The sequence below is a fragment of the Lathamus discolor genome, chromosome 15 (assembly GCF_037157495.1).
Source record: "Lathamus discolor isolate bLatDis1 chromosome 15, bLatDis1.hap1, whole genome shotgun sequence".
Classification (NCBI taxonomy): Eukaryota; Metazoa; Chordata; class Aves; order Psittaciformes; family Psittacidae; genus Lathamus; species Lathamus discolor.
The window spans coordinates 130,101-145,434 of NC_088898.1; the positions used below are offsets into that span (position 1 = coordinate 130,101).

The following is a 15,334-nucleotide window of genomic DNA, read 5'->3' on the forward strand; positions in this document are numbered from 1 at the left end:
TACATTGGCATTCTGGTTATTTTAATGTAGTTTCAGCTATTTTAATAAGCACAGTTTACTTCCAGGTGTCTGTACAGAGTAAATAGCTAATCCCTCAGGAAATGTAATAGACACATTTTGAAATACTGCATCATTAGGAGCACAGCTGATGCATTCCCCCTTTGCTTCATTTTCTGTGTTACAAATCTGGAAGAACACAGGAGCCAGATGCATTCAGAATGTCTCCTTGCTTCTAAAACCATCTCACTGACATTTACCATATTTGTCCACAACTGATTTACAACTCTGGGGTTCACGACAAATGCAAACAAACACGAAAGAGATGTGGTTGCAATTAATGACAAAGTCTCAATAAACACAAAGACCAGCTAAAGCATTTTTAATAGTTACTCAAGTTCCTCTAATTTGTTCAGAGAGTTTTCTAAAAGTGATATGGTTGAAGGTAGCTTCGTTACTCCTAAATAAACTTGCTTGACCTCCTAGAACAAAGCGGTGCTTTATCTTCAAGCCCTGCTTTGGAAAGCATTCCAGATCGCAGGTAAGTATCTCACCTGTAGACCACTGCATGGAAAATATTCTTCAACTGTTTAAAATTTCTAAACCTGTATTTCAAATTTCTAAAACTCAGGCAGTGAGCTGTGTCATTAAGAAGGTGAAGAAAGAGAGGATACTCATGGGAAAGGCTTCACCTGTGCTGAAGAAAATGTTTTCTTGCTGGATTCCATTATTAAAGAGGCTGCCTTTGACTATTATAACCTCAGGCTCCCCCATGACACAGACAAATTCAGTCATGCCTGACACTTAAATATGAACTTCAGTATAAATCCACTGCTTGGGCTTCTAGCTTTTTTTAGATTCTCAAATTACAGCTAGCCCCACAATGAGTTAACTTTACTCTGGTTGAGATCTGACTGGGAAGTGGTGCAGAGTCTACATTTCATTTACAACACATTTGTCAGATTTGTTTCTTTCAAGAGGCAAGATATAGCTCCTTTCACCACTGCACTGGTTCAGTGCAACAGGAAAACAGATTCTGATGGACTAAACACGGACATTAGTACAAACTTGTCAGTTTACAACCAACAATGACCAGAAGGACATCAGTAAGACTTGACTGATCTCATCTATAGAGTTGCTTTATCTTGTGGATGGATCGTTTCCACCAGTCTTCCCAATGCTGAATTGCCCGCAGCTGAGCTGTACTTTCTTCCTTGATCTGGGCAAACTGCTGCTCAAGTTTACTTTTGTATTTCTGTATGAACAACAACAAAGGACAAAATTGTCCTTATGGTGAAGAAATATAATTTTATTTTACCTAAATCTATGTCCTGATTCACTGTGTCAGAAGACTGCATAAAAGCCCCTTATTTTCTGCCTTTGGCAGTAGAACTATATGGACAATGAATTATTCACTGCTTTCCCTCTGTGTCCCTTTTAAAGAGTTCTGAAACTAAATTATCAGCAATATCAGCAGTTACCAGGAATATTTAAATTGCTGATATCTTCAATCAAGATCAGCAATTTAAATATTCATATACGCAAGATCTTCACCTCACTTCTGTTATCCCCTAGGATTAAAAAGCAGCCTTCCCTAGAGAATGAAGAGGAAAGCATGCATCTCAAACAAAGAACATGCTCTGGCTCTTGCCCAAACTTCCTAAGTCACAGTCGCTTCCCACAGACCAACCTTATATACAGCATCTCTTGCTTCTACTGTTGCTACATGGCCCAGTGTAGTCTTAGCTGTTGTAACTGATGCAGTTTCCCTGCAAAGAACATGATCTGCGTTGTCTGCAAGAGTAGTCATGGGTATTCCTGGCCAAGTCCTTTAAAAACCAAAAGAAGCAAACACTGTATGAGAGAGAACAAGTTAGAAAAGAGAGCAGATTATACTAATTCATGTTACTTGCATTTAAAGTGCAAAAGATTAATTATTTTTTAATCTCCACAAAAGGTTTATCCTAAAAACTACCTTATTTAGTACAAGCACCTTTTCTTTTAGAACTCCAGGGTCTCTGCAAAGTAAATACAATTCATCTCTTCTGAGTGCAAATACATGGTATGTTCATAGATCTGAAAGTGCTGAATTGATAAATAGTGGCTAGCAGAGGGGTAGGGTTTGGGGCCGGTCCTGTTCAACATCTTTGTCAGTGACATGGACAGTGGGATTGAGGTTTCTTCAGCAAGTTTGCTGATGACACCAAGCTGTGTGGTTCAGTTGATACACTGGAGGGAACGGACAGGATCCAGAGGGACCTGGACACATTTGAGGCGTGGCCCATGCCAACCTCATGAAGTTCAAAAAAGTGAAATGCAAGGTCCTGTACCTGGGTCACGGCAATCCCAGGCACAGCTACAGGCTGGGCAGAGAAGTGATTCAGAGCAGCCTGAGCAGAAGGACTTGGAGGTGTTGGCTGATGAGAAACTGAGTATGAACTGCTTCAGCATGCGCTCAAGCCCAGAAAAGACCTGTGTGCTGAACTGCATCAAGAGGAGTGTGACCAGCAGGTCGAAGGAGGTGATCCTGCCCCTCTACTTTGCTCTCATGGGACCCCACTTGCAGCACTGTATGCACCTCTGGTGTCCTCAACATAAGAAGGACATGGAGCTGTTGGAGCAAGTCCAGAGGAGGCCTCGAGGATGATTGGGGCTGGAGCACGTCCCGTATGAAGACAGGCTGAGAAAGTTGGGGCTGTTCAGCCTGGAGAAGAGAAGGCTGCATGGAGACCTCATAGCAGCTTCCAGTATCTGAAGGGGTCTACAGGGATGCTGAGGAGGGACTCTTTATCAGGGACTGTAGTGATAGGACAACGGATGATGGGTTCAAACTGAAAAAGGGCAGATTTAGGTTAGATATAAGGAAGAAATTCTTTACTGTGAGAGTCATGAGGCACTGGCACAGGGTGTGCAAGATAGTTGTGATTGCTCCATCTCCGGCATTGTTCAAGGTCAGGCTGGACAGCACTTGGAGCAACCTGGTCTAGTGGGAAGCATCCCAGCCTGTGGCAGGGAATTGGAACTGGATGAGTTTTAAGGTCCCTTCCAAACCAAAACATTCTATGGTTCTATGATAGTAATAATATTGAAATTGTATTGCTTTACAATACAATACTTAATTCACTTTTATTTTTAACCATTGCTATTCCTTCTTTCAAATCACTGCCTACCTAAATTGACCTTAACTGGTTAAATGACATCATTAGTTATGAGCATAGTATTCAGCAGTTTCAACAAGTGCAGAAAAAAAAACTATGAGTACAGTGCCTGATATGAGTTTAGAGAAGAGAAATTACATAGAACAGCACTTGGCAGCTTCAGATGTTACCTGCTCCCACGTTCAGTTATCTGTTTAACTTCACAGATTTCTAGAGGAAATCCAGCTTGTTTATGGTGCATTAGAGTGGATGCTTTCTCTCTTGGTGTTTCAATTTCTGGGAGATAACAGGAGATAACAGGAGATATACTCGGCAGCAACAAAACAACAGCAGTAATACCATTGTTTTGAAGTTAATATATGCAGCTAGTTCTCTTCACTTTCAAGAAATAGCTTTGCATGTTTTATCGTGTTAATCTACCTATTTAAAGTACTATAGCACATAAAAGCCTCCTCTTCCCAGGGAAAGTCTGTGCAATCTTTGAGAAGGAAGCAGAAGCCTGATCAAGAAATCTCTTCTTTACTTACTTGGTACTTGTACATCATCAGCAGTGACACTTTCGTCTAATTCCAGAAGCAGCTTTTCAGTGAAGGCAGCTAGTGCAGAAACAAAGTTCTGAGCACACTCAGCAGCACAGTCCTGTTGTGACATTGGACAAAAGGGAGAGGAATTCCTGTGATAATTTGATCTCCTATTAGTTTATCTCCAAAGGAACTACACAAGCGTCCAACCTTAATGTTTTGCAGCAGCTGCAGATAACACACAGAAGGCTCTAAGTTGCACATAAGAGTCTAAAAGTGCCTCTCTGCAGTGTTCTTAACACTACCTGATTACCTAAAGTACAAAAACCTACAGAGTTCTGTGTTAGGTGCCCATTAGTTGTATATTTGGGTTAAGAACCTCAACCTGCTAAAACCAGCTGTTTGTAAATGCATCCTCCTGCCCAAAGCAAAGGTCATGCTGGAATTCGTGTACTTTGGGTGCTAATGTTCCGCCAAGGTATTATTCTAAAACAGGGAATGTGTGGTTTTGTGTGTGTTCGCAGAGCTAAGAGGAGAAGGGGATACTACTTCAGAATTAAATATATATATACTCTGCAGACACTATAGCGTTTTAAGTCAGTGGCCTAAACTAAAAACATTAATGCCAAGGAACTGATACTCAGTAATGCTAGAGTATGGAGCAGAAAAAGTGTTTTGATTCCCAAAACTCTCCTGTAAATATCTTCTTATTCCAGTTCTTACTCTTGTGTAGAAAAAAGTCAATTATTTGCACTAATGAAATGCATACAGAAGAAAACCTTCCAGACATATGTTGTCTGCAAGTAATATAACTAACCAGAGGACGTCACTCTTGCTCCCAATTTAGACATTTATCTTTATTCTTACCATATAGATCTAAGTCGTCTCTTCCTCAGTATGTTCAATGAATGATACAAAAGACCAGTTAGTTCCACAATAAAACATGTGTACATGTGCATATGCATTTATGTTTATATTGATCTAATGCTTATAATGCATAACTTTTAAGTTACAAGATATATGAACTGGATTGCCTAAAACTGAAAACATTTTCCAGTTTACTTTTGATGGGAAGGAAAAATGTATTCAAGGTGTACCCTCTTTTCCAAATGCAACATGTAAGTTCATGCTGAGCAATGGCTATACAATTACCTGCAGCATCTGCATGTTGAGATGAATACCATCAGCTTGCTCTTTTTGCCTTTTTTGTTCCTCTTGACACAAAGCATCCAGCTGCAGCAAGTTGCCTGGGTGTCCTAGGGAGGGACGTAACTGATTCTTGTATGCAGCCTTTAAGTAAAAACATAAAAAATGCCTTCAGTAAAGAATGCGCACTTGAGTCATAATAAGGAAGTAAACCCACACATTCTATATAAAGGTATGCAGAAAGACAAAGAAAATGTAGTGTGTTTTGTGGCTGTCTAACGCAGTATATACCAAATTGCCTGTCTGCTGGAGAACAGCACGCCTTTGATCTCACATTGGGGTTTGTTTTCAACTAATAATAATCTCTCCTATCAAGTGGTAAACACAATGGGTTATATTTGTATTTTTTCTGAATTTAAATCTCAGGATGCAGCTCTGTAACATTTCCTGTGTGATCTTCATTATGATTCTATTATCAGGTCTGATATTACTGGACAAATATACGTCTCTTTTGAAAACTTGTAATCAATGATATTTCATTACCCATCCATATGCCGTAGTACTTACACAGAAGTGCACCCATGCAGTATGAGCTGTGTAGCCATACCACAGTCTCGCAGCCCTTAAAGAGTTCACAATCTAAGTGTCAAATGACAGGCAGAGCTGCACAAGATTGTAAAGAGCCAGTCCTGTGCTGGAAGCAGTGAGAAAAAAGGCTGAGTTAAGGGAAATCCAAAGCTTCCAGTAGGACTACACAGACTAACTGCAAACACAAAAACCAGACGTGTGGCCAGCTCAGCAGTGAGTCATTAAACAAACAATGAGATTAATAAAACAATATTTTTATAATTATGATGCACTTAGCATTGCTTCCACTGGAAGCATTACCGGATGTTCATGACACATACCTTCAGGTTCTCCCAGTCTTCCAGCTGTTTACTGAAGAGGAGACGAACCTGACCAGTGGAATAGCTGAGCTTCTGCTCATGTTCTTTGAAAAGGCTATGAACCGCCAACAGGGAGACGTAAGAGAGCTCCTTCTCAAACAACTTCAACTGATCCTGAAATTCTTTTTGGAAAAGATAAGATATTTATGTGACACAGGAGTCTTAATTGCACAGAGAAAAAACAGTCAGCCAAGTTCCATGTATGCTGCAAGGGTCAAACAACCTGGAATTTTCTCTGACAGAGATTCTGTCCCTGCCATTCCTTTTTCTAGGTCCAGTGTTTTGAGAAACATGCACTTGTTAAAAGATGTGACCTTGTACAGATCTTTTAACTCAGCCAAGTGCCCTTCTGCCACACCTTCTGTAGCCAATGGTATAGAAAAGAGAATATTGGCCCAACTTCCAGTAAAATCAACTGGACTTTTCTCACTGAGTGTGATGGATTAAGAAAGCTACATAAATCTCAACCACTGCAATTTCCAGTTTTCATAACTGAAAAATTACATACACAAGAAACTAAAAGTCTTTATTGAATGAGTTTACCTATAAGACAGGAATTGTAGTAATCATCTGTCTGACTTTGGTATGACAAAAGATTCTGTCTGAGCACTTCTGCACAATGTTCAAATGTCTCTGGCAGGCCTTCGGGCAGTGTGATTTTTGTGACTTGAGGCTTCCCTTTTTGGTAAAATTCCTTCAGGAGGTAAAGATAAACCAGCAAAGTTGTTGATAACACATTCAAACAAGTCACATCTAGGCATATAATAGAAACAGGGATACATAAGGCTATCAATCACCCTCTTACCTGAGACCGGTTTTCTTCCTCTGATTCTGAAATGTTTAGTTAATGCTTATGAAGAAAACTGTGTTTAGAAATACACTGTGCCAAATATTATTTAAAAATTAAATGCACTGAATGAAGAAGTTCTGGACAGCCATACAGACACTGCAAAAAGCCAAATGATTCAGCTGACATCTTAGGGAGAAGACCTTGGGTTTTCTTACCTCAGCAAGGCAGAGCAAGCTGTTGTTACCTGTCCAGAGAATATTCATAATAATCCTCTTAAAAGTACTGAAAATAAATGAAATAAATAATACTAAATAAATAAATAGATAAACCCCACCAAACGTAAAATACAGTCATTCTGTAAAGTGACCACACAGGCAGTATTGACTGTTTTTCTAATATACTGTTTTGGTTTATTTTAATACATTTTTCAGAGCATACACAAACAAATGTTCAGAATGCCCCAGAACCTTCACCCCATCAGTGCAGATCCTCTGGAGAAGTACCAGAGCTGAGGAGCTATTGGAAACACGAGAGAAAACTCCATGTAACAAAGCAGCCATGGGGGCATCCTGTCCTGAAACCTCACCTTAGGAGCTTGGCCATTTGAGATAAACCACAAACATCTGAAGGTGGGTCTAGCTGTTTACTGGAAGTATTTTGAAGCACAATGTGGAATAAAATTCCCAAGCACTTAAACACCTTAGGCATCAATTTTAATAGTTTTGTGTAGTGCATATGAAATATCTCAATTCTACATATAAAAAATTTACATTTTCTTAGAGGAGAATAGAACTGTTTAAAAATCACCTTCCAAACAGTTTGTTCCCTGATTATCCATATAAATGTATATTGAGCACAAGAATGTAGTGCATAATATTTATAAATCATCTTCGAGGTGAAAATAACTGAAAGACAGACTGTTCTACATTTTCCAGCCCATTCTTTGTAAATGTACAAAATGAGCTCCAATGAGGCTACCCATTCCAGACACTAAACAGAATAAAATGGATGACCATGGATTCACTATTATTATGCTGCAAAAAGGAACTGTTCTGTAAACACTTCAACCCATAAATATCAAGGTTAAATATCTCAAAATTCAGTGGTGAACTCTACGGTTCACAATTATAAATAAATACATAGGTAGGGGGTTTTTTTGCAGATCAACTTCTATTTCTGAAAATACACATAACTTACTCAGATTCTGGAGGCTTCTCTTCAAATATCTGGAATTCCTTGTCACTGAGAACTGGTCTGGTGTACTTCTGTATTCTAGGGAGGCAAAACATTAATTTGAAGCTATCCACAAGTATTTTCCCTCTCTGGCTGGTTATTTGAGCAGGTTGGTCATATGATGGACATGAAACTGAAGAAAATTTCAGGAAAATGTAACCCTAAAACTAGTGTTATGTGAAAATAAGTTTTTAATGGGAAAAAAGGATTCTCTCCTCAGTGGCTCTTCAAACTCTTCTGTTGCTCCATTTCAACATAAAAAAGATATGGAACTGTTTGAATGAGTTCAGAGGAGGTCACGAGGATGATCAGGGGACTGGAGCACCTCCCGTATGAAGACAGGCTGAGGAAGTTGGGGCTGTTCAGCCTGGAGAAGAGAAGGCTGCATGGAGACCTCATAGCAGCTTCCAGTATCTGAAGGGGGTCTACAAGGATGCTGGGGAGGGACTCTTCATTAGGGACTGTAGTGATAGGACCAGGAGTAATAGGTTCAAACTTAAAGAGGGGAAGTTTAGGTTAGATATAAGGAAGAAGCTCTTTACTGTGAGGGTGGTGAGGCACTGGAATGGGTTGCACAAGGAAGTTGTGCATGCTTCATCCCTGGCAGTGTTCAAAGCCAGTTTAAATGGAGTCTCGGGTAACATGGTTTAGTGTGAGGTGTCCCTGCCCATGATATTGCGGTTGGAACTAGGTGATCTTAAGGTCCTTTCCAACCCTAACTATTCTATGATTCTGTGGTTCTATTCTGTTACAGTAGCTCATTTCATTTACCTACAGACTAAGCTGAAGACATACTATTTAGACACCAGACCTGAAAACTAAACCATATTTATTTAAGAGGGGGGTTAGTCTGTATTTTGACAACTTAAAAAAAAACCAAACAGCAGCAGATGCAGGGGAAAAAGAAGAATGTTTTTCCAGCCAAAACCTGAAAAAAAGAATGCAGAGCTGATCATGAGGACATAAACAGGGAAGAGATCCCAAATGATAAGCACAGATGGAAAGAAGGTAAATACAAATAAGCATTAATAATTTTTCAAAGAATAGGCAGTGGACAAAGTTTAGCTGAATTTCTGCATATGAATATTATAAGTGGAATTCCTCCTTTCAGGGGATCTTACCTTCCTGTTCGTATCGGTTTTCTAAGAGACGTCTTCCTGGTGGTCAGAGCTGCAGAGCTGCAAGAGGTAGATTTCTGAGGATCTTCATCAGATACATTAAAGCAAGAACTCTTCTTCGATGTGGGAAGAACTGCTTTATATTTAACAAGGAAAGATTAAGAACATTGCATAAACGCCAGTTGAAGATTGTTTTGTTTTGTTCTATCGTTGTATAGTTTGTGTTCTCATTTCTATACTGTTTTGTTACAACATTAAGGAGTCAGTTATAGGAACAATAATTTCTGGCAGACAGAACTAAAGTAGCCCAGCAGTGCCAATAGCAATAAAGGTTGTGCACTGGGGTGTGGGAACATCATAGAAAGTATGTGGTAGATGGGAGGAGGCTTGAAACAGCATTAAGGTAGGCAATAAGGAAAACGAGAGGGCTACATTCATGATCTTGGCTGTGATGGGAATTTAGAATGTGGAAGAGAGTGAGTGTATCTCTGGAAGCGGCTGGAGGAATCAAGCTCAGGAGAGGAGAGGAGAGATGACAAAATGGAAAACTTTGGCAGGGGGCAGTTGGGGTTACCTCGGTGACATGCTAGGAATCCCAATTCAGATTAATGTAATATAGTGAAAGAAATTCTGACACACCTGCTCCTGATGAAAGTGAGTGATCCTGATTTAGGCCCAAAGATCTTCTGTATGGCTGAATTCTGAAACAAAAAAAGAGCTAATGAGCTACTGAATACCGTATGCTATGTTATATACTAAATTATACATCATATAGAGAACTATGGAAGTTCTCTATCCCCACCATGTGCTAAGTGCAGTTAAATTTCTGAGATAATATTTAGCAGATAGGATTACTTTTACAGCTGACAGTGTAAAAATTAAGTACTTTCATGGGACTAATTGTCTAGCTGGAATTTCATAATTTCTGCAAGCAAAAATGCATTAAAATATGTATTTGCAAATCACACACTTGTCATACTGTTCATTTCACACTTTGAATGTTCTTTCAAGTATGCAGCATGCAATTATCTATTAAAAATAAGGCTCTGGAAGACAAAAATTTAATACCCAAAATTTATCACAGTGCTATAAACTACATTACTCACAATGGGGTATTTTTGGCTATTAGAAATCTTGCTCTTACAAAGAAAGCAGTCTCAGCTACCAGGAAGTATGTAGTAATATTAACTAGGAAAAATATATTCAATAGTTCTTTATATATAAAGGTAAACCACAGAATATTAATTCAGGAAAACCTTTATATACTTCTGGAATACAACTTTTAGAAATACTGTAGGGAAACCCCTTGTAGTTTTATGGTGAGCCTCATGAAGAGAGGAGGTGTATGTAGCAAAGGAAATATAAATACAGACAGGCACAGAAAAACACCTTTAGGCAAACAAGTACTTACTCAAGTAAATTTTTGATAACGCTTATTGCTAAATCATCAACTGCAGGCTTTCCCATTCTGCTTGGATTTAACAAAGGAAATTTGACAGGATCCAGCCCCATCACCATCACTTTGTTCTCATCTTCGAGATATTCTGTTCGAGTGGCAACAGCAATTGGATCTTGTAATGTAACATCTGTTGCAAGAGGGGTAAAGTCTTCCTGAAACGTGAGGAAAAATGAAACCCTGTTGACTGTACTAGGCAGTGAAAGCATTACATGTAGTTACTGATTACTAAAGCAGATCTTCCAAACACATTGTTTTGCTTCACAGGCTGAAAGAAAGATTTTTATAGTTCCAGTAGTAAAGTTGTTAGAGCTATGCAACTCTGAGACACTTATAAGTAGTTAAGAGCAGATTCCCACAATTATCATAAGCAGTATTTAAGTACGTATCTTTAGAACAATGATCCTTCGTAGACTACAAATTATATACTTTCCATACAAGGAAGTTAAAACCTAACCAAAGCAAAAAAAAAACAAAACAAAAAAACAACCACTTTGTAAAAAAGATCTCTTCAGGACAGATTTTATTTTTATTTTTTTGTTTATTTAAAGAAACCCATGAAATACGTATCTATGAATAGTGCTACATTTTGAAAATAATTGTGAAGAACTGTACATCTTTAACATTTAGTGAACTCAGTGGTGACTGATTTACTCATCCTCTTAAAGAAGCTGATCTAATGTTACAAAGTCTTGGACAGTTTGCCATAATGCAGGATCTTTCTTCATTTGAAAAGGCAAAGCATGGATTCTTAAAAACCTGTGAAACATACAGATAAAAACTCAATATTAAGTAAAATAGAGAACTTAAATTCTATCTTACATTCTCATCCAGGCTCATTGCTTTTACTAGCAAGCAGTCGAGATACTGGCTCCTCTTTTTCAGTTCTTTCAACACTACTTTGGCAAAATCATACAACTCTTCTGAAGTCAAGGCCTGAAAGAGATGATATTACAGATGGTAGTTGCTAAGCTAGCTGTTTCAGCCTTTCCAAATATGCTGACTCTTGCATACAAAATCATGTGATTTTTTCACCATTCCATTTACACATACATGGAAGCTATGAGATTGTATAGAGGCTGCGGTTTATGTTTGGCAAACAGGAAAACAGGTACAAGACCTTCCTGAGCAAAAATTCAGAGGTTAAGTACACTTTCTGCCCACCCCCAAACGTGTGTAAACATAAGCCTACCTCAAAAATACTAGTTTATACATTATACAAACATGCACCGTGAATCACATTAAAACCATGTCAAATTAAATACTATTTCATGCCAATTAGAACTTACTTCAGTATCTGCAGTAGGATGGGCACAAGTATCTATCTTCTGACAGAGCTTCTCCAGATAAGAGTTTAATGTCACTGCCTGCAAATTGGAATTTGCTACCTAAAACAGAAACAGATACTAGTGAAGCAAAATCCCATTCAAGGGATTTTCAAGGCTCCACTTTGAGACTAACTGGTAAAAACACTCAAGCACTGGTACTCAGAGGAGAAGCTGAAAACAATGAAGAAAAGCAACACTTCATGTTCTTTACTGCACCACACAAAAAGATGCTGCTCTATTCAGATGTATATATTCAACATGCTGCAAGATCACATAGTGTTCTACAGCACCAGTAAAAACATAGTTTTAAGGTTATAATGACCTAGAAAACAGGTTTTGAATTAATATAAAAAGTCACTTAATGTTTGTCCACTCTGAATTCAGCCAAAAATGCCTTCAATGTAATACAAGGGAAATTATTATAATTCATTTGAACAAAGTTCTGACGTTTCTGTTTATACCTCTGACTTGATTCGCACTCGTAGATTTGTCAAAAATTGTTGGATCTTCTCCATAAAGACTCGACTCATAAAGAGATAACGAAATTTCATTTCAGACTGGTTGATAAGTTCAGTAGCCTTTAAGAATGACAGAAACAAGAGACAGAAGTAATTAATTTTCACTTTTTAAAACTCTGATAATAGAACTAGGCATTTCTATTTTTTTCCATCATGTAATTGCCATGCATAGCAGTCTTACAGTTCTAATCTAGGGGTGGGCTGGTTATAAATCACATCAAATATGCCAATCTAATGTATCATTTGAAGGAAGGAAACGGTACACCTGGTCCAGGCAGCTCGATTCCATTTTCTCCATATCTGTCTTGATTAAACCTTCAAAAGCATCAATATGCTCACTCTCTTCCTGAAGACGCTTGCTGAAGGACTTCACCTCCTCAGGAGAAAAGTTACCTCCCTCCAAAAATAATCTGAAAACAATCAGCAAAGTAAAAACAATTGGCCAGGAGTCTTCCTTTTCTCAAAGGCTATTTCAGCTAAGTAGCCCTAAAACATAGATAACAACACAAATGTAATGAAAACAGTATAATAATAGTGGCTTACCAAAATACATTGCTTCTTTAAATAGCAAATTAGATGAATAACAAAATAAACTTGAATCTTGCTGTTCTGCCTATGCAGCAAACACAGATGCCTAGAAATAGTAACTATTTACAAACAACAGTAATGGAATCTCTATACCTGCAAGTTTTAAGAAAATCCACATTTGAATTTCTTAATTTTCCAAAAGCTTCCTCTGTATAGTTCCGGTAACTCCTCAGGGAAACCTGGATCATTTCCAGATGATTATGTAGCTCTGAGTGCAGATTGTTGCTGAAAGAAACTAACCTATAGAGACATGAACAAATCTCAGAACTCAAGAATGTTTTAGTATTCTGAAAGCAACCCACTGAATTGTGACTGTCTGGATGGACATGTTGAAGAGATCAGCAAGCAGTTGGTGCTGTCAAAAAGCATCCTTCAAAACCAATTAGTCAATTCATATTACTGTGCAGGTTCAATAAACCAGATAAAATGTAAACTGATGAAACATCTTTTCTACTTTAAGACTGCCAGGGCTTTGAAAATGCATGAGAATAGTTGCCATCCATTCAGTTCTGGGTTGAATTTCTTCAGGGAGAGAGAAAGAAAAGAAAAATTTTCCTTTTTTTTTTTTTTTTTTTTTATTTCCTAAAGCAGACTTTTTACTGAAGAGTAACAACATGCAAACCAGCCTCAGAGCACAAACCGGGAATGGTGCAGACAGCAGTGAGGAGTATTTGACTATGGAAATTCACACCAGCAACACCTGTGGCACACTTACTTCTCAGTCATAGGAGCACTGAGGAAAACAGACTCCATATCACGGAGATGTGATTCTAAGTTTTTGCAGATGTTATCTTGCTGCTCGCAAAATCTGAGAAATTCAGCTCTCTCCTTTTCCAGAGCCTCCCTCACCCCTGTGCAGTGGCATTCCAGACGCTCTTTGTGAAGCAACAGTTCCACTGACAAGAAAAAAAATGTTACAATACAGTCATTATTCCATGTTTACTGTGACCATCACAACCATCAGCCAACCTATTAGTAGAAGCAGCTGTGAATAGACTGAGACAGATCTCAGAGTGGCTAAAATGTACAAATAAAATACACCCAATTCGGTTTCCTCGATTTTACTGACTTCGACATGTATCCCTGGCAGCTCCTAATCCACTCAAATCACAAATGTCATTTATTTGCTCTAAGCCCTCTTTTTTCTTTTAGTTTTGGTCACTCCTTACATTCCATTATCTCTGTTCTCAGTCTTGTAACCAAAGAAAGGGATTTTCTTTTTAATGGAGAATATACCTCTCTCCATTTTTGTGGAAAGGAACCAAACAAACAAAAACCTTTTTGGTCTCCATTGTGGACTGATGGGCAGGTAAATCAAATCCAATCACTCTGAAGAAAACTGACAGAAAGGCACCTATCCTCTTTGCAGGAAAAAGTGGCATTGACAAATTACATGCCTGTTCTCCCAAAAAAGAAGTTTACAGTTTAGATGTTCAGGGCCACCAAACCAGTCTTAAATCATTTCCCCCACACCCCCACACCACCCCGGAGAAAAACTTGACACTTCTCATGCAGAAAAGAGCTGTGGTTAGTGGCCAGTCTGCAGCTCCTTAGTGCTGCTCACAGAGCTGAGCCATGCCCCTCGGGGGGCAGCAGCCAGGCCCGGGCAATTTGGCTCTCCCAAGATTTGCAATTCTTTTTCTGCAACACTCTGAAAATTATTTTTTGTACATTACAAACTCTTGTTAAATAACTTCCAGGAGAACGAGGCCTCACAGATATTGACAATAAAAACTGAATGTTCATTTCTTACATCTTTTACAATCAAGCTATTGATCAAGACACTGCTGGCTCTTTTCCAAGCACAATATAGCAGCTGAGCCAGCATGAGCTACAGGACAGAAACATATTTTTTTAAATATGAGTAACATATTATACTAGGAATTAGTAGGCACTGCACTGCTTCCTATTGTCCTCTACTACTGAGTCAACTGATGCTGAAACAGATCTCGGTCCACTTATGTTCCTCTCTAAATAAAGACATGGAATGCCCAGAGTAAAAACAAGTGGATACCTGCTCTAACATTGTAGATATTTGTCTCTATGTTCTCCTGCTTCTGTTGGTGCAAGTGAAGACGCAGCTGAAGTTCTGAATTCAGCTCCTCTTTCTTGGCACCCACAAAGACACAGGAGTTGGACAACGACTCTGCAAACCATTTCTCCAAGTGTTCAAAAAAGCAGAGGCGAATACTGTGATTGAAACAGAAATATTACAGTAAGAAAGAGTAAGTAGTAAATAAGAATTTAATAAATATATTAATTCTAAGAATTTAAATTCTGACTATAGGGAGATGTGTTTTCACTACCATTTGCACAATACTGGTACAGTTTTTGAGCTAGCTGTATGCTACTGAGTACCAAGCATTTTACCTCCATGGTTCTGCAGGGAATTTGGGCAAACTACTTGCTTTTCTGTAACAAGTTTTCTCACTAAATAATATTCTGTAAAATATGAATGGTCTGTAAAAGGTAAATACTGATGTACTTTGAGAGTCATGGATGAAAACCAATATACAAATTTTCTCTTATTTTTA

At 38.4% G+C, this 15,334-nt stretch overlaps 1 protein-coding gene across 3 annotated transcripts in view; it reads right to left on the bottom strand.

Annotated features, from left to right (window-relative positions):
- CCDC180 (coiled-coil domain containing 180) overlaps window positions 1–15,334 on the bottom strand; it is a 25,805-nt gene continuing 10,471 nt past the window's right edge. For 2 of the 3 annotated variants that reach the window (XM_065696100.1, XM_065696098.1), the window contains 19 exons: window positions 14,815–14,990; window positions 13,516–13,696; window positions 12,894–13,040; window positions 12,478–12,622; window positions 12,156–12,272; window positions 11,656–11,754; window positions 11,189–11,302; window positions 10,322–10,521; window positions 9,550–9,611; window positions 8,914–9,046; window positions 7,757–7,831; window positions 6,775–6,841; window positions 6,313–6,463; window positions 5,731–5,891; window positions 4,829–4,966; window positions 3,683–3,794; window positions 3,326–3,431; window positions 1,688–1,826; window positions 1–1,252 (listed from right to left, as the gene is read on the bottom strand). In XM_065696100.1, the coding sequence (XP_065552172.1) occupies window positions 1,121–1,252; window positions 1,688–1,826; window positions 3,326–3,431; window positions 3,683–3,794; window positions 4,829–4,966; window positions 5,731–5,891; window positions 6,313–6,463; window positions 6,775–6,841; window positions 7,757–7,831; window positions 8,914–9,046; window positions 9,550–9,611; window positions 10,322–10,521; window positions 11,189–11,302; window positions 11,656–11,754; window positions 12,156–12,272; window positions 12,478–12,622; window positions 12,894–13,040; window positions 13,516–13,696; window positions 14,815–14,990 (2,455 nt within the window). In that variant the 3' untranslated portion in view covers window positions 1–1,120. The remainder of the gene's footprint in view (window positions 1,253–1,687; window positions 1,827–3,325; window positions 3,432–3,682; window positions 3,795–4,828; window positions 4,967–5,730; window positions 5,892–6,312; window positions 6,464–6,774; window positions 6,842–7,756; window positions 7,832–8,913; window positions 9,047–9,549; window positions 9,612–10,321; window positions 10,522–11,188; window positions 11,303–11,655; window positions 11,755–12,155; window positions 12,273–12,477; window positions 12,623–12,893; window positions 13,041–13,515; window positions 13,697–14,814; window positions 14,991–15,334) is intronic. The other variant, XM_065696099.1, reaches the window with a different exon arrangement.